The sequence below is a fragment of the Chaetodon trifascialis genome, chromosome 3 (genome assembly GCF_039877785.1).
Source record: "Chaetodon trifascialis isolate fChaTrf1 chromosome 3, fChaTrf1.hap1, whole genome shotgun sequence".
Lineage (NCBI taxonomy): Eukaryota > Metazoa > Chordata > Actinopteri > Chaetodontiformes > Chaetodontidae > Chaetodon > Chaetodon trifascialis.
The window spans coordinates 1,333,762-1,353,770 of NC_092058.1; the positions used below are offsets into that span (position 1 = coordinate 1,333,762).

The 20,009-nt window shown below is 44.9% G+C and overlaps 1 protein-coding gene across 1 annotated transcript in view; it reads left to right on the forward strand.

Moving 5' to 3' along the window:
* Positions 1 to 19,639, forward strand: part of pcbp4 (poly(rC) binding protein 4) — a 98,927-nt gene extending 79,288 nt beyond the window's left edge. The window contains exons 11-15 of the mRNA XM_070959944.1: positions 2,239 to 2,280; positions 2,382 to 2,460; positions 4,619 to 4,671; positions 12,044 to 12,213; positions 18,221 to 19,639. Coding sequence (XP_070816045.1) covers positions 2,239 to 2,280; positions 2,382 to 2,460; positions 4,619 to 4,671; positions 12,044 to 12,213; positions 18,221 to 18,659 — 783 coding nt within the window. The 3' untranslated portion in view covers positions 18,660 to 19,639. The remainder of the gene's footprint in view (positions 1 to 2,238; positions 2,281 to 2,381; positions 2,461 to 4,618; positions 4,672 to 12,043; positions 12,214 to 18,220) is intronic.
* Positions 19,640 to 20,009: the final 370 nt, after the last annotated feature.

Sequence of the window (20,009 nt, forward strand, 5' to 3'; positions counted from 1 at the left end):
CGTTACTCAGAAACGTCCACATAATGAAAAGATATGACGAAAATCCTCCAACACGCACACACGCACGCACACACACACACACACACACACAGCTAATCACACACGTTATTTTTACCTTTTACTTCTACGTTTAAGTGTTTTGATTGGCCTTTAGGGATCAAAGGACTTCAGTTTATTTGCATCCCATTTTACACTCAACCTCCAGTTTTTAGAAAAAGTCATGCAATAATTCACAATAATAAGAAAAATTAAAATGCCATTCTGACTAATTGTGTTAAACTCTGTTCATTAAATTGCACAATTTCATTCATTTCAGCCCAAAAGAGAGAATTTTGACGGTTGGGTTCAGATACAGTTCCTGCTTTTTTATTTATTTATTTTAAGTACAGGGTTAAAACACTGTTGATTTGTATATTTTATGGCAGATTATCTTATTGATATATTATGTATGAGGAGTGTAAATGTTAGTAGAAAACAGCTGAAGGCAGAAAATGAAGCAGATCAGAGTTTTTTAAGAATTCCATTAAAAATGTGATCTGATGATTTTATCGTTTATTTGTTTGAGACACAAACACACACAGATTCAGACTGAAGGTCTGTTTGTTGTTTCCTCTCTGATCCCTGCTGTATTAAGACGCTGCTGCATATTCATGAGAGCTGTGTATTGTTAATTAATATACGTATTGTTAGCATCTGAGGGTCATTAGCATGCCTGATGTTGAGCTCCACAAACCGTCATTAACACTGATGAAGACGTTCCTGAAGGCCAGCAGATTAATTACGACATCCAGGAGAGCAAACAGGCTGTTAAAGGCGTGTGCTGTTCAACATACATCATGTCCAGTGATTCTGTTTTATAAGCTGATTATTGTCAGCCGAGCATGGCGGCTAATGACATGCAGAAAAAAGCAGCAAACATCTGTGTGTGTAGTAACACCTCAATCACACGGTGATATTTCCTAATGCAGCATTTACAGAGGAGATTTCAGCAAACATGGCTGCTCGCGTGTTAAAAATGAAAACAGCAGATGATTCATTGAATCGATCCTAAAAGCTCTTGACAATGAACACATCTGTCAAACATCACGCTGCTGGTTTGAGATGAACAAATAACAAATGAGGACCAGCTCATGTCACCTGGTGAGACTAAGAGGAGACGTCCATCAAGTTGAGAATGAAAGTTTCGGTCCGCTCAAGACGGCACGTGTCTCCTCCATATCTCACGCAACCTCAAGCACAACGCAGCGCCACCTCCTGGCGGCTCTGACTGGGGTGATTCCCTCAGTTAAGATCCACTTTTACTTGTAACCACAGAAGAAGAACCAGGCGTCACTCTGAGAGTTTCTGTCCAGAAGCAGTGACGTCCTCCTCGGAGGTAACAGCAGTGCTGGAGCTGCTGCTGCTGCACCTCTGATGGGTCTGCTTTAAGCCAGCAGTGAAAATATATGCGTATTTGGCTTTTTTTTTTTTTTTTTTTTTGGTCCCGGTGTGCGCGGAGCGTTTGGATTCAGGCGTGCGATGCAGCCCTCCAGGTTTGCAGCGTGTATAAATAGTCGTGGCATATCTACAGATGAAGGAGAGGCGTTACGATACGGCACAGGCAGGTCGATCACTGTTGTATCACGTTCAGACGCCTGGTGGGAGCTCTTTTCAGCAAACAGCCGTTCCTCCAAATCCCTGAGTTAGCAACAGGAGTCCAAAGTTCAGCGGCAGTGGCAATGCAGTCTGCGTCAAGGATAACAACTCTGAAATCTGTTATATAAGGTGTGGTGAAGCTCAGGGAGGTATCTCCAGTGCAGCGAGGCTGTGCACGCACACACGCACACACACAGCCTATGGAAGCGCTCCCTCTCTTTGAAGTTGGGTTTGGGATTTGGGACGGCCTCTAAAACCTTTAAATCATGATCCTGGCGAGATAAACAGACTCTAACAAGGAGACGCGGCGAGGATTCAGTCGGGACGGGTGATCGAGTGGAAGTTGTTTTCCTCTCGTCTTTTTAGTGACTCTTGTAGCGTCTCTGTGCAAAGTGGAGCATTGGGAAGCATTAATCCTGATGGTACAACAAAAAAGTACTTCTTTACAGTGCATACAGTGTACAGATGGGATGTACAGAAGTAACGGCTACTTCAGGGCTTCCTGTGATGATCTGTGTTACAGTACGAAAAATCTATCAAATACTGGCCCATGAGTGCAAACCTGGACTTTAACCACACTCCCTCTCTCCTTTTCTACCGCAGACATACGCAGTACAGAGTCACTACGGCATTCCACATTCAGAGGTAAGAAACGAGTGACCGAGACACACTTTCACCGTTCAGCTGGTGTTTTCTGTGACTCACCGACGCTAACGGCCGTTATCTTCACTTCTCTCTCTCTTCAGTTAGCAAAGCTCCACCAGCTGTCAATGCAGCAACAGGGCCTGGCCCCCATCAGCCAATCAGCTGCACAAGTTCTCCCAGGTACACACACACACACACACACACGCACACACACGCACACACACACACACACACACACACACACACACACACACACACACACACACACACACACACACACACACACACACACACACACACACACACACACACACACGCTTTATGCAGGACATATACTTGACTGTCTGACTGTGTGAATGTGATGTTTTCACATCACAGATGATGAAGGAGCTGAAACAGGTGAGACATGAGTCCACTGCAGGCTGACAGACAAGTTACTGAGCTGACAGTACATGTACATGTCATGAGTACATGAGTGAAGTACATGTATCTCACATCCAGCAGGGAAGAAGTACTCAGATCTTCCACTTCACTAAAAGTAGCAACACTACAAAAATAATAAAAATAACTAAAAAAATATAATTAAATAAAAATACTCTTACAAGTGAAGGTACTGCATTCAACACCTTAATCAAAAGCAGAAAAGTATTACCATCGAAATGCACATGTACAAATACACCGTACTGTGTGTAAAAGTACTCATTAAGCTGAATGGTCCAGTTCAGAACCAATGATACTGTAGTACTGGATTCTAATTAGCGATGCATTAATTTGCATTAATGTCACTGGAGCTCATTTTAATTACTTTATCCTAATCCACAACAGTAGAATTTATGAGCTGAGTGTATTTTGTGTGTGTCATCTGAATCTGTAAGGTAACAATTAACTGATGCTGTCAAATACATGCAGAGGAGTAGAAGTATCGAAATAATCAAGTACAAGTACCTCAGAAATCTACTCCAATGCAGTCCTTGAGTAAATGTACTCAGTTACTTTCAGAACTCTTCATATTTGCAGCAAAGGTGTATTAAAGACATCAGTGATAGTGTGTGTGTGTGTGTGTGTGTGTGTGTGTGTGTGCGTGTGTGTGTGTGTGTGTCCACATTTCACTCTGAAGTCTCTTTGTTATCACGTCTCTTCAGTATTTTTTGTCCTCTGACACAAAAACTGCAGCAGCTCAGTTTCAACCAAAACATAAAAAATAAAGTTTTATTCAAACGTTTTATTTCCATATCAGAAAAAAAGTGTCGTTGCCTCCAGTTTCATCATTCATGTCTCAGAAACACAGAAGATGTTTGTAAAAATGTTCTCATTTTATCCGACATGCTCTGGATTCATCTTTTCAAATGCAGACCATCTTTCTGCTGCTGCCGTCAGTCAAGACAGCGTCTCGCTGTGACGGAAACGTTTCAACAGACAGTAAGCGTTACTGGAAGCTTTGTTTTATTTTAGAGACAGTAAACGTTACTGGAAGCTTGGTTTTATTTTAGAGACAGTAAACGTTACTGGAAGCTTTGTTTTATTTTAGAGACAGTAAACGTTACTGGAAGCTTGGTTTCAGCTTATTTAAGTTACACTGCAGATGCAGATTAATACAAACCGATCAATAAGTACATGAATGTATATCACTGTAGGTTAAGGTGAAAAATGATTGATCTCTGGGGGAATTCAGAAGTCCCCTGCAGCTCCACCTTCACCAGCTGCAGCGTTACAGTGATGAACACGTTAATGCATCAATCATTATGTGCACAGTCAGTACTTTTACTCTTGTACTTTTATTTGAATGCAGGATTTTGCATGTAAATCAATATTTCTACTTTTACCTGAATGAAGATCTGAGCACTTCTTGTGAGAAGTGTGTGAACTGCAGCTTGTTTTAAGTCCGTTCACACTTTGAAAATGACTTCCTGCAGCGTTAAAGAGACGTTTCACACAAACGCTGCAGAGACGAAGACGAGCGAGTTATCAGGTGGGATATGGATGGATGATTATTCCATTATGTCAGGGATAAAACTCATCAGTCCTCGAGGTGACACACACACACACACACACACGCACACTCTCTATCAGAAGCACTGCTGGTTTAGCTCGCTGTGACCACACCACTTCCTGTGGAAGGCGAAGGAAAAGTAAAGAAGAAGGAAAGGAAGGGAGGGAGGAAAGGAGGAAAAGAGTGAAAGGAAGAATAAAATACTCTCTCTCTCTCTCTCTCTCTCTCTCTCTCTCTCTCTCTCTCTCTCTCTCTCTCTCTCTCTCTCTCTCTCTCTCTCTCTCTCTCTCTCTCTCTCTCTCTCTCTCTCTCTCTCTCTCTCTCTCTCTCTCTCTCTCTCTCTCTCAGGGGTGGACGCCAATTCCCAAACCACGTCTCAGGAGCTCCTCATTCCAAACGATGTGAGTACTGGAGACGTCACCGGCTCCATTATTCAGACTTGTACAGTAAACGCCTGTCATGGCTTCTGTTAGCAATGATTAGCCCCGCCCACAGTCCTACCGGCAAGTTGTGATTGGTCAACTCCATCTTGGCATAGATGATTGTTACAAAGAAAGAAAAGTCCGCTTCACCTCCACGTTAAAACTAATGACGGCACTCTTGGCTCTGTGCTGCCCTCTGCTGGACAGCAGTAAAATCTGATTTCATTTTAATGGAAAATGCAGTTATTACAGACAAAAAGTCGCATTAAATGTGTGACCTTGACTTAATGCAACCATAAAAAGGAAATACATAGCACAAATGAGACTACATTTCACTGTAATTCTCTGTCTGATTTGTTTTTATTCAGGCGTTTTAAATCTTCCATAGAGCAGAGCTGAAATCACTCTGACCACCTGGACAGGTGTCACTTTAGCTGCACATTATTCCAAAAACATACGAGCACATACTGAATGTGGGACATTTCGTCAGCGTCCCTGCAGAGCAGCTAACGACACGTCGCCACCACTGTTTATTTCAGGCGGTGAGGCGGACAGCTAACAGTTCAGTGTCGCGCTCAAGGACGTATGACATCTGATGGACATGTTGACTGTTGAGAGGTCAACGCAGCGACCTTTTGTTCATAAAACAGCCTTTAGCCGCCACGCCTCTCTCCGGCTCATCCCTCCATCCATCCCTCCATCCATCCATCCATCCATCCATCCATCCATCCATCCATCCATCCATCACAGGCAGTAACTCATGCAGTCAGTGTTCAGCTGTTTAGTGCTTCACCTCCTCTTTGGTTCCACTGTTCACACACAACAACGCAGCTCCACCCAAAACTGACTGCACAACAACCCAACACCACCTCTATCTTACTAATGACGTGTAGTTATTGTGCCGTTCTGACTAAAAATCACTAACAGCCACAACCTCACAACCTGGACACCAGAGCATGATCACACCAGCTTGACGTGGGACTGAAGCAGTTTGTTTTGTTGTGGCAGGTCAGAATAATAAGTCTCCATCCTGTGTTAGCAGAGACAAACGAACCGGGGACAGAGACGTCTATGTGACTCACGCTGGAAACAGCATAAAAAATTAAGTGGAGACAAACTGAATTTCTGAAAAGAAGCAGAATAGTTCTTAAACGAAGGTAAAGAGCACAGATCTGAATCCACTGAAGCATCAGCAAACAACAAATCCTCATATCTGAACCACAAATGTTCCCAGAAATGACCTCTGAGTGACTCAGCAGCGGGTTTAAGCTCTGAATGTCTGCAAGTACTGCACTTACATACAACACTGAGATACTATACTAGTCATTTCATGCAGTTCAGACAGAGATATTGCACTTGTCCCTCCTCTTCGTTTACTTTGACAGCTTTGGTTACTTAAACCATAAAATCAGTCAGGTGTTTTTCTGTATGTATTGTTCTCATGAAGCCCAGCAGCGCGTTAGTTCACACTCCTTCCTGGTTTACAGGCTGCTGACGGCGGTAACAGCCGAACATGAGCGTCTGCGCTGCAGAGATCGTGACGCTTTAATGAAAAACACCAAACAGAGGTTCAGATTCGGCTCATTGACGATCTACAAATATGTTGGAGGGGAAGCCGAGGGTGCCGCGAGCGAGTGTGTTTTTCCCATTAAGGCTGAGAGGAGATATCTATATTCCTGCTTTTCTGCCTCACTTCGCTGTTTCACTGCTCTTCACTTTGCCTCCATCCATCACTGAGCGTTAGTCCTTCAGTCGTCACAGAGCGGCTGCTTTCAAAGCTCTGAGTTAAATACAGACAAACACACACATGACTGATGAGCACAGAGGACGGCTGACTCACACTCACACACACTCACACACACACACACACACACACACACACACACACACACACACACGAGCAGAACCTCAGTCAGGCACTTCCTGTTGTTCATGTGTAATTAAACTGCTAATAGAAACAGCTCTTTCCATCACATTTTTAAACCAAATACAGACGAAGATTAAGAGGAGCCACGTGAGCTCCCTCTGCACAGACATCCTCACTTTGAAGGTAAAATAAAAAAGTTCAACAACAGTCCAAAAAGCTGGACTTCCTGTTAACCATGATCACGACCTTTAACCTCAACTGTCTAATGTTCACATATTGTAGAAAGACAAAGAGTTGGCTTCGGACAAAAAAATGTCCCTGAATGTTATCGGGGCTTTTTCAGAATTGTCCGACGTTGCCGTTTTCATCATGAGGTTAATTATTGAAATCAGCTGAGTCGATGCTCAGATCCCAGAGACAGTCAGTTCAAACCAACCTGCTGCTTCTCCAAAACCTTCTTTTTGGACAAACTGCTGTAAAGACAGATGAAAGTGATCGAGCATGAACACGACACAAGACAGCAGAATACTGTCTGTCCGTCTGTCTGTCTGTCTCTCTGTCCGTCCGTCCGTCCATCCATCTGTCTCTCTGTCCGTCCGTCCGTCCATCCATCTGTCTCTCTGTCTGTCTGTCCGTCCGTCCTTCTCTCTGTCCGTCCGTCTGTCTGTCTGTCTCTCTGTCTGTCTGTCTGCCTGCCTGCCTGCCTGCCTGCCTGTCTGTCTGTCCGTCCATCTCTCTGTCTGCCTGTCTCTCTCTCTCTGCCTGCCTGCCTGCCTGCCTGCCTGCCTGCCTGCCTGCCTGCCTGTCTGTCTGTCTGTCTGTCTGTCTGTCTGTCTGTCTGTCTGTCCGTCCATCTCTCTGTCTGCCTGTCTCTCTCTCTGTCTGTCTGTCTGTCTGTCTGTCTGTCTGTCTGTCTGTCTGTCTGTCTGTCTGTCCATTCGTCTCTCTGTCTGCCTGTCTCTCTCTGCCTGCCTGCCTGCCTGCCTGTCTGTCTGTCTGTCTGTCTGTCTGTCCGTTCGTCTCTCTGTCCGTCCGTCTGTCACATCCACCCTCCAGCTGACGCCTCACCACCTTCTCATCTGTTCCTCAGTATCTAACAGCAGACGTGTGATGATTTCTCATCACATTCAGTTAACACTGGTCCTTTATGGATGAGCTGTCTGCAGCACCATAAAGGACACACACACACACACACACACACACACACACACACACACACACACACACACACACACACACACACACACACACACACACACACACACACACACACACACACACACACACACACACACACAAGCATGAGGTCATGTTTTCTCCATTATCAACACCTCTGCAGGTGCTGTCGCCTCGCAAGTGTCAGTTTCAAGGCCCCGAGCTTCCATTCATGTTTTTGTGTGGCTTTAACATGCATGAACACACACACACACCACACACACACACACACACACACACACACACACACACACACACACACGCACACACGCACACACGCACACACCAAACATGCAGTCCAGCTCACACATGTGCACTTACTGTATGGCTGGACTGAGAAAATAGCACAGGGATACAATAGCTTGGATCAGAGAGGGGCTTAAGACCCTGTGCATGTTAGTGTGTGTGTGTGTGTGTGTGTGTGTGTGTGTGTGAGTCATCGAGCAGGGCCAAGCAGAGCAGCTTAATGACATCCTATAGCTCACAGTTAGAGATTTAACAACAGCCCTGTCTGACACTATGTCTCTCTCTCTCTCTCTCTCTCTCTCTCTCTCTCTCTCTCTCTCTCTCTCTCTCTCTCTCTCTCTCTCTCTCTCTCTCTCTCTCTCTCTCTCTCTCTCTCTCTCTCTCTCTCTCTCTCTCTCTCTCTCTCAGTAAACCTTTCCAAATTACAAGGGCAGCAGGGAATCACCCAAAAATAGCCCTCTGTCCGTCCTCTTCCTCCTCTTCTCTTCAGCCTCAAGCTGATTTTACCCAACAGCACTTACATAAAGCCGCTCAGAGGGGGACACACAACGCTGTACGCCATCCTGCCAAAACCTCGTATCTCCCGAGCAGTCAACCTTGTAGAAAGTGTAAAAGCCAAAGCTTGTTGAGGGACACTGTGACTCTTTTTTAGAAAGTCAGTGCAATGATGACGTCTGAAAGCAGCTTCAGCGCTCCTGAACGCCGTCAGTCCCAGCAGAACAGAACGTCACCGTCCCGCCAACCGATTCGTCTATCTTGCCGTCCATCAACACGTCAACATCACGGTCCTTCTGAACGAAGTGAACTCTCACCCGCGATGCGTCTCCCTGGAGGGAGATGAGGCTGTACAGAGTTCAGTAACTCGCTGCCTGTTATCCATCGATCACAATGTTTAAGTGAACTGTTCACGTTATAGGTGCTGACCTTTGACCCCGTGAAGTCAGACAGGTTAATGAGATGATTTAAAGTTACTTGGAGTAAATCTTTGTTGCACTTCTATAATTTTCGCCTTCTTTATTTATTGATTGATATTGATACTACTGCTCATAGAAATACTACTGCCCACAGAAATACTACTGCCCACAGAAATACTACTGCCCATAGAAATACTACTGCTCATAGAAATACTACTGCCCATAGAAATACTACTGCCTACAGAAATACTACTGCCTACAGAAATACTACTGCCCATAGAAATACTACTGCCTACAGAAATACTACTGCCCACAGAAATACTACTGCCCATATTCTTATGAGAAAAACTACCAATGCCATATGCTGTATTTCACTTGAGAAATGCTGTTGCATAGAAAGGAGTCACGAGTTTCTAAACATACTCTTGGCACTGTGGATAATAAATAGTGTTACTGCACAGCTGAAAAAAAATATACAACAACTAAGAAGCTGCACCAGATGAAATGGATAATGTGAGCATGTGTCAGCATCGATGAACAGGTGGAGCAACAACAGCAGGTGTATGTTGTAGAAAGACGGCATCGACACAGAGCTTCACGACAGGATGCAGGAGTTAAACTGTCTGAAGGACCTGCAGCACTGGATGCAACTAAACGTCCATTTTCAAATAGCTCAGTCCCACTTCAGGCCAGTGTGTATTTCTACTTCACATTCGCGGTAATAATATGCCATCTAAGACCTTTGTGTACACGCCCTGTTCCTCTACACTGTGAAAGGAAAAAAATCAATGGCAATAAAATTTAAATAAAACAAAAGCAAAGAGAGAAAAACCCGTAAATATCTGTTTTACTCTCATAAGAAACTCTTAAAGCAGCTCAGCTCGTTAGCACAACTGTGATGATGGTCCAAGACGGGAGATACGAGGTTTCGTCAGACCCTGCTCGGCTGGTGATGACTCACAGGAGGCGGTTTATGATTCAATGAGGTCAAACAGCGGCTAAAGGTGGACGTCACACAAACAGTCCTGACCTGGTTGTTGTCTTCTGCCTCCCACTGTGTCATTATAGATACACGCACGCACACACACACACGCACGCACACACATTTCAATTATCCGAGCTCTTTTCCACAAAGAGCTGATGACGGCACACAGATCAGATCTATATCAGAGCTTTTTTGCCAAATGACTGGTGGGGAAATGTTTGTGGTGCAGAGAGGAAAGAGCTGCTGAATGAAGGGTACAGAAAGAGAACAAACAGACTGAAGACAGGAAAGATCTGGGTCATGAGCAGATCAGAAGACCAGAGAGGAAGAGGAAGAGGAAGAGGAAGAGGAAGAGGAAGAGGAAGAGGAAGAGGAGGAGGAGGAGGAGGAGGAGAGGATTGATCGACTTAAGTCTCCTGTGTCAGAGTTTGATATTCACAAGTTTCACTCAGAATTCATGTAAACCGGAGGGGAGGGGGGCCGTGACTCAGCAGGCCTCAGCTGCTCCTGAGCCGGACGTTGAACCACAGACCACTCCTGTTAGCCTGCAGCCATCAGTGTGTGAGCGTGTGGGCGGATGAATAAAGCACTGCATGTACACGAGCTGCATCCTCCGGACTCAAAGAGTGACTCTGAACCTGACGACAGTCATCCCGGAGCACTTTGACAAAGCAGTTCTGTCCTCATGTGGACCAAACGAGCTGCGTCGACCTGTGATCAGGATCAATGAAATGCTGTTTGAACGGCTTGTTTTGATCAAGTTTATACAAGAAGGGACTTTTCTGTGATCACATGAAGATAAAGAATAAGAAGAGAGAATTACATTTCAAATGATTGTGAGTCATTAATCTGAATCCCTCTGAGGCGAAGTATTATTACATTATTGTCTCTTAATTTGCTTTATAAGTAAACAAGTAATTCAAAATAAATGATAAAAGTGTTGTAAGAATATGTGTGTGGATAAAATTCCAGCTAATGAGCCACAGAGTTAATTAGCTGTTTGTTAATTGATTCTACAAACCAAACGTCCCTGATGGGGGTCATACCATTGTTTTTTTTTTTTTTAATTGGGTTACGTTTACGTCCTCTCTGGTGCTGAAACAGCGACAGTCCTTTCACTACATGGAACCTGTTTTTCAGAGTAGTTATAGTTTATTCAAGGTGGTTTCATGTTGCACGGTCATCAATATTCATTGTTTAACCAGAGAAGAGTGACGCCTGGGGCATTAAACTCTGCAGATTCATGACTAAACGTGTGTGTACGCACACACACATACATGCATGTGTGTTATTTTAATTAGATTTAGAAAGCCGCACGTACATTTCCATTTCCACACCCAGTTTGTCTTAAATGGACACAGAAACAATCATCGATACTTGAACTCGGTCCAACAATTGTTAGACCTGTCGAAGAGAAAAACAGCGAAGAAGAAGGCGTGAAGTTCGACCACCTGCGCAGCATCAGAGCGACCGTTAGCCAGAGATATTTATAGCATCCGTCACGCCGACGCATCACGTGGCTGTACATCATTCAGTATGTCAGGCCTCATTACTGAAGTCAGAAAGATGAAGAACGATTCATTTATGCAGCTCATACTCAGGTAAATAATGGCACGAATGTAAATAAAAAGAACAATAAAATTCATCAGAAATAATTTTAAATGAAGCGTATAAATGCGCCTTTAACTGACATTTTACAGAAAGCTGCGCAGACGCCAAAACAACAACAGTCTATTTTATTCTGAGGTGGACTTTTATATTTTGATGAATCCAAAGGGTTTCTAATATTTAGTCCGCCTCCCTTTGTGTCACCTGAGGCGGACAAGTGTCCTTGTCTTTGCACTTTGAAGGCCACGATGTGACATCAATCTGCCTTTTTGTAAGGTATTTGGTTCTAGGAGCTTAGTGACCAGCTCACTGCTAACATGCTAGCCAGTCGGGAAATGCTAGTGCTAATCGACCAGAACAGTTTTTTATTTTTTCTCATGGGCTTTTTACTCACCCCGACATTTCAGCTTTGTCATTAATTAACACGTTGATTAAAAATGCAGAGTTCAGTCACAGAAACCCGGCTGCACTCACGCCTCTAAAATCTCTAATCCTGTCCGTCTCATCCTCCCACAGCTGATTGGCTCAATCATCGGTCGCCAGGGCACCAAGATAAACGAGATCCGGCAGGTATCGGGGGCTCAGATCAAGATCGGCAGTCAGCTCGACAGCACCAGCGACCGCCACGTCACCATCACCGGCACGCCGATAGCCATCAACCTGGCTCAGTACCTGATCACTTCATGGTAAGCATCCAAAGTCGAGGCCTGAGGCGAGGCTCCAAATCCACCTCAGAACCACATGATGCCAAAGTGTTTGACTTTGCTTTTGATGGCACTCGTATAGCCGTCAGCACTGACTCACAGTCAGACACCATCCACCACTGATGGAGGCATTTTTCCATCTTAAACCAGGTTAAGATTTTCCTCCGCCGGTGTTTTCTTTGAGCTCTGATGACGTTTTTAATGAGCACCTGAGAAAGAGTTGCGATAACAGATGAAACAATCTGTCAGGGTTCCTTCTGGAAATCGTTCGGTTCAAACATGTTCAGAGAAAACTGGATTCACTCGAAGCCACCGTGGACGCAGCCTGCACCGTGAAATAAAGCTGAGTTTATATATTGTCCCCATGTGAGGGCACTTTCACTGAGAGACAGCTACACAAACAAACCTGGCAAAACACTGCATGAAATACACTGAGTCCAGGTGAGAGCAGAGATCTCTTACAGGTGAGTTACACCTGGGACCTGACAAACAGCACACACCAAGACAGAAATACCAGATTCTTTAGTGTGTGTGCACGTACCTGTTTCATAAACCTCAATCACTGCTCAAGTGTTAAGACACAACTGATGTGGACGCGCGCTTCGTCAGCTCTTTACAGATCGACACACCGCCTGCTCCACCAGTCTGCAGAGCGCCTGCTTTATGGAAGTACTAATACCACAGTAAAAATACTCGATTACAAGTAAAAGTCCTGCGATGAAAATACAACTTAAGTACAATCCAGAAAGTACTGAAAGTAAAAGTACTCAGTGCAGTAAAGTTTCCCCTGTGTCTGTTGTCCTCTTGTCTCTGGTCTCCTTAGATCATTGTGTCCCCTGTGACTGTTGTCCTCTTGTCTCTGGTCTCCTTAGATCATTGTGTCCCCTGTGACTGTTGTCCTCTTGTCTCTGGTCTCCTTAGATCATTGTGTCCCCTGTGTCTGTTGTCCTCTTGTCTTTGGTCTCTTTAGATCATTGTGTCTCCTCGTTCATGTCTCAGCAGGACGTTCATGTTGGAGTTGGTTGAGGTGGAGCTCATTTTAACTGAAACTAATGATTCTTTTCATTCTGGATCAATCAGCTGATCATTTCCTCCATCGATCGATCGATCAATCGATCGTTTGCTTTGGAAACTTTGTGCAAACAGTGAGAAATGTGCTCACAATGAGTCCAAAGTGATGCCTTCACTATGTTTGTTGTCCAAAGCTCCACATGATTACAAACACATTCAGATCATTGAGAGGAAAAGCAGCCAATCAGACATGTGAGAAGATCAAACATCAGATGATTCGACAGCAGAAACCACTGAAACCATTAAAACAAAAGATGATCAATCATTGATCGTTTCAGCTGTAAAAATCTTAATTTGCTGTTGAAGTTGTGGTTTCTGCTCAAAAGCTGCCAAACGTTACATCCGATTTGTCTTTTGTTGGATGAAAATATTTCATTTTCTTATAGGAAAGACTGAATTTCCTTCAGATTTGTGACGCTGCAGTAAAACGTCACTAAATTTAACGCCTCTTAAAGCGAGACGTGAACTTTTTAGCGTGCTGTGGGTGAAGTGCAGCGACGCTGCAGCACAGGTGTACGCTTCATGTATCTGCAGCATGAATCACGTGATAATCATCACATGATAAAAAGAAATGAAGCTGCACATCGAACACGGAGAACAAGTGAGTTTCTCCTTCGTTTAATCAGACTCTGGAGAGGCAGGATACGGACTGCCGGCCGGGTTTAATACACGAAACCCTCCATGAATATGCAAATTCATGATTGGACTCTGGATGAAATTGATATTTCACTCAGCGCTCTTCCTGCCGCTGACAGCAGGGAGAATAGGCAGGACAAATCACACACACACACACACACACACACACACACACACACACACACACACACACACACACACACACACACACACACACACACACACACACACACACACACACACACACACACACACACACACACAGGTCAGCCTAATTCAGTCTGAAATGTCAGGTCAGGGAGGTGAGAGGCTGACGCTGGTCTCCACCAGCTGACCACAGAACAGCCGAATGAACCCGACAAACTGAACGAAGTGACGTCAGTGTGAGAGCATCTTCTCTTTGGCTGTGCTGCAGTGATACTACTACATTTAAGGTAGTATTTTACATGGGTATGTTCATTATATGCTTCCACTCCACAGAGGGAAGTACTGCACTCTTTACTTCACTCCATTTATCTGAACGCTGTAGTTACTGTTGACTTTCCAAATCAGGATTTTACGACCATAAAACGCGTGATTAGTTTATAAAATGACAATCATTGCTCGAGATTAAACTGCTGGTGTTCAACCTTTACTGCTTGTGACAAATAAAAAGTGTGTAGTCATGTCTTCTCATCACAACATCAGACGTCTGTTAGCTGTTTCAGCTCAAATAACGGTTTGAATCACTTTATTTCTTCATAGAATGATACATACACATTTTACTGCACAACGAGTACTCTGATGCTTTGAATACAGGACAACTCTGTAGTTTCAATGCAGGACTTTGACTCATAATGCATTATTTCTACATTGTTGTACTGGTACTTGTTCTTGAGCGAAGCAGCTGAGTCTTTTTGGTTTGAGTCGGTCCTGAAGCAGCAGATATTACTGCTGCCTTTGATCAAACAGGATGCTTAACGAATGAAGCAGCACTGAGAGGATGCAAATTATCTTCTGCAAGTCACAACATCGAGTCCTGTCGTGTGTGTGTGTGTGTGTGTGTGTGTGTGTGTGTGTGTGTGTGTGTGTGTGTGTGTGTGTGTCTTCTTGCATGCATAGGTACCTGTGTACATCAAACACAACCGTACCACCATTATTCATGTCTTCATCTGTCTGAAATAGCGCTGCTGGGTATTTTGGACTGTACTGCATTTACATTTGAAAGATGAAACATCTAGAAATCAATTCACGTCATCAGAGACACAAATCTGCCAAATGATTTCTCCTAAAAAACAGATATTCAGATACTCTAAAGCCACTTCAGCTGCAGTCGAGCCTTCACTCGGTGTCTGTCCGTCTGTCACAGGCCTCACGTCCAACAGCACTCATCTGAATCTGAAACAACAAAACCTATATCTGAACTCAAAATGTGCCGTGACATCAGCACAGAAACCGTCAGTTTTTCCTTATTGTGGTTAAAACATCTTTGGTTTGTCGCTGACTGCTCATCAGCCGAACGTTTAGCTAAATGAGCATTCTGTTATTGCTGTGTTCTGCTCCTCCCAGTCCGCATCCCTGCTGCCAGTTTGCTCCTTTTCCATTTTACTGACAGCTGGCAATAACGTACAGAGACGACCCATGATGCATCAACAAATGCAGTGAAGAAAAAAGCGAGCGAGTAAACTTGATTTATTTTGAAATCGGCTTCGTAAATATTGCAGGAGGAAGGAAATACATTCAACATGTTTGTTACACCGTGCACACTTAACACGTTTGTTTACAAGAAAACTCCTTAACCTCAAAAAGTAAACAACAATAAACAAAGTTCCAGGTCCAGGTCTAGTTTCTCGCTCAGCGTTCAGACATGCAGACCTCCAGAGGGGAGTTCCTCTGCAGTGACATTAATGTTGAGGCTAAAGCTAAAGCGATTTCACTGTCATGAAGATCGCCATGGTAACTGATGCTGCACACCTAACCTGCTCTGGAGGTTCTGCTCTGAGTTTTTGGATTTCGAATCGGCTTTAAAACGTGAGCCAAACTCAGCTGAGGGAATACCTTATATGTGCAAACCTGACCTCGCTCAAAGAAAGCCGGACTGTGCTGAATCGTCGTCTTCCCCTCTGATGACCTGGACCTCCAGAGGACCCACACATCCCACATTCACAGCATGATTTAGCAGTTTGACTGCAAATCCTGCAGCCAGTTTTCACCGTGGTGGTTCCTGCATTTATTATCTAATTCTGTGGTTTGTAAATGTAACGTTAAGAAACTCACTGCCATGATGTTACATCCTGTGGTTTCCAAAATAAAGTTAAATCACCCAAAGCAGCCTGACAGAGAACAGCTGGGGGCTGGAAATCTTATTCCTGGTGCACCAGCAGGGTACATGTGCAATGCAAAGGCGGTGGTGCCCTGAAGCCTCTCAACCGGTTCATCTGGTCAGACCCAGAAACATCACATCACCTGCTTCAAACACACACCTGCAGCAGCTTTAAGATTATATGCTGCTCATGTTATGCTGACGTTAATCCACATTTCCTTTCCACGGTGCAACCACACAACGTGTCCCTCTAGTGCGTTTGCTTTGTGAGCGCTCTGATCTCAACGCGACGCCCTTTTATCTGCTGCTAATTATTCATGCCTTGGAGCGCGCTCCCTTTGGACCATCCCTTTGTGCAATCAGGGAACCTGTCAGACACAAGCGCTCCCTCCACAGCGTGGACAGAAACGAGCTCCAACTTGAGTGGATGTAACGAGGGTTCCCACTCGAGTCATCACTCGTTCATTTGGCTGATAAATGTACGATGGTGGCCACAGAGTCTTTATTGTTGATCATTCTGCTGCAGGGGGCAAAGCTGAAACACGGTGGTTTTAAATTCTGAGGTTCCTCAAACCTCAGCAGACCTCTTCCCCTGTTCAACAGACCAATGCTCATCCAGCGTGAGGTCTGTTGAGATATCAGTTCAACAGGTGTGTAAACTCATTTTATGAGATACAGTCAGCCTGTGTGCTGTTAGCTGGTCGCTGATCCGTCTGTGAACAAACCTGAAAATAAAATGAGAACGCAGCTCAAATTTAGCTCAAGGCCGTTTACTTAGCTTCAGTAATGTTTGCTCATTATTTCCAAAATAGCAAAAAGGTCTTCCAGCTTCAGCTGAGCTGCAGTTTGTGGGTGAGACGCAGACTCTTTGTGACTGTTTGCTACGTTTAGCTTGAATTAAAGCTGTTCTCTCTTTTTAACACTTCTGTTTCATCTTCCTCAGCCAAGCAGACAATGTAAATATCAGTGTCACCTGGTCAGCCTGAGGCGCTTTCACGTGTGTTCCAGCACTACAAGAAATATCAATATTACACCTGTTATCAGATATCTGATGATCCAGATAATGTATCCAGACATGCTAACAGCAGGAGTTTGTGAATGAAGAAATGATGAAGAGCAGAACGTTTGAAGAAAATCTGGTAGCCGCTGACAGAGAGCTAAAGTTTCACTCCCTATTCAAGCTAGCCTTGTTTGTTAGCCTCTGCTGGACTTTCACCATCAATTCACCGGTCCCTCCAAACAGCTGAGGGATAACGGTGGAGGTGTTTGTCTGATTTTAACTTAGTACTCTTTTGGTCAGAAACATTTGACATTATAAATTGAAGCGAGATAAAATGAAGCATTCAACAGCTCCAGCTCTGGCTCAGACGGTGGAGCTGTAGTTCATGAACGCTAACGACAGAATCTTTGTTAGAAATGTGACTGTGGGATAATGAGAGCGCTGACAGCTAATAGCACAGATGCTAACCTGGTCGTGGAGTGGGACTTCAGCTCCGTTAAACTTAAGCTTTTTTGTGCTTCTTTTTCCTGTTTTTGAACCAGAATCATCTCTGACAAAGCTTCCATCCTAATATATTTATAATGGTTTTGTTCCCTCCTCCCAAAGCCCCCTCCCAAGCCATCACCCCAACTTAAACAGCACACCCCCCATCTGTACAGCGAACTCCCCTACAATAATCTGTTGCAACCTCCAGCAAAACACACCTGTCTTATGATTTGAGTTTTGTCAAATTTCCTTTATTTCATTTTTATTCTCCAAAATATCCTGTTTGTTTGTTTGTTTGTTTAGGTTTGATTTTCTTTTGGTTTTTACTCTTGATTTTTTTTAACATGTCTTTTATTTAACCCTCTAACCCTTCTCCATCCAAACCTCCCTCTCCCTTACCCCTCTCCTCCCCTCCCTCCACCCTCCGTCCCTTCCCTCCGCCTCCTCTTCCAACCCCTTCCTCCCTCCCTGTCCCCGTCCCTCCCCTCCTCCAGTTTAGAGACCGCCAAATCCACCGCCCAGTCCTCCTCCATGCAGTCTCCCGTTGACCTGACCATGAGCTTCACCCAGCCCGCCCCCCCTGCCTCCGCCTCGTCCTCCTCCTCCTCCCCTCTGGCAGCCATGGGTGCCGCTCTGCCCCATGCTCCCATCCTGGGCGCTCCATACGCCCTCCCCCTCTCCAGCCTCCTGGGGATGAAATCCATCCCTTACCTGGCACTCTCCACCCCTCCCGCCTCAGCAGCAGCGGCAGCGGCAGCGGCGGCTGCTGCTATCGGGGCTCCCATGTTGCCGGGTTCCATGCAGACAGCGGCGACATCAACCGTTCCGGTTCAGGCCCACGCGGCGGCGGCCCTGGCCTCCTACACGGCCAAGATCTCCTCGTCGGCCAATGGGATGAAGAAGCCGGAGAGACAGAAGTTTGCTCCGTATTGATGGAGGAGGAGAATGAAAGGATGAGTTTGCGTCACTGAGGTAGCTCCTGAGAACGAGGCTGCGTTTTAGATGAAGGGCAGTTTTATTTTCCTCCTTTCACTCTCTTTCCTTTGACTCTCTCTGTTCTTCCTTCTTATTCTTTTCTTCTTGGTCGCTCCAAACATCAAAGTGGGATAATTGGAACACGTATGATTAAGATGATGGAGGTGCATTTGTCGGTGTTTTAGCCACGTCGAGCCGAGCCGTGGACAGCAGCGGTGAAGGCGTGTTGGGGGTGTGCTGCAGCTCTTCATCGTCAGCTCGCTGTGGCTCTTTGCTCTGTTCCACCCTGCTGCATTGAAAACTCCATATCTGATTAATCAGACATCTAACGAAGCTTCTCTAACTCTGGGACTAAAACACTGCATTTCCTTTTACTCCTTCAGAATAAAAGCCTCCAGATGGAAAGCTTTTACTGTGAAGCAGCAAAAGCAGGAAATGAACAGAGCTGAAAGTGGAGTAAAGAGTGAAATAAGGCTCGTATGTGAAAGTACAAACAGGACTGGAGTGAAAAACTCTCCAAACCAAACAGACTGTTACAAGCACTGAGAAGCAGATCTTTCTCTGTGGTGCAGCCACACACACACACACACACACACACGGCACACCGTCATTGGTTGGCTGATCGCCAGGCAGCGTCACGGCTTGGCACAGCGTGGCTAAAGAGAACTGACCTCAGGTCTGTGGAATAACCTGAAGAAAGTGCAACCAAAGAGGCGACGCCAACGCTGGTTGTCATTTCATGTGTCTAAATGAGGAAGTGCAAAAAACAAGCAAAGTCACACAAACAGTCATAAATAACTAGAACCTGCTGCCAAACTCTAACGAGGAGAAGCTCTGTGACAGCCAGACACCAGACTGCAGTGGCTCCTGGGTAATCAGAGATGCAGTGAGGGAGGTCGTCAGATTTCCACGCTGATCTCTGTCTGAGCTCCACGTGGAAAAATAAATTAAACAAGAGATAGAAGATAAAGAAGTAATACTCTGCGTATCGTCACCTCCTCACCTGTTCTACGGGACACAAACGCCGTGTTTGTGTCAGCACTTTCTCTGAGCAGAAACTTCACAAAAGAGCTTTGATGAGAGCTTAAATGCTCAAAGGCAGGTGAGCGTGGCGAGGACGCTGAAGACCCAAAGACAAAAATATCCAGCAGAGCATCTGTGTCTGATCACTTGTACTCACACATGACAGTGAGGACTAATTATCAGGCAGCGTGTGGGATATTTTTGACTTTTCATTTCTCAGTGGTGATTGAAAATGTGCAAAATTAGACAATCCTGTACAGCAGCTTCCTGTGGGTGATGGATCAC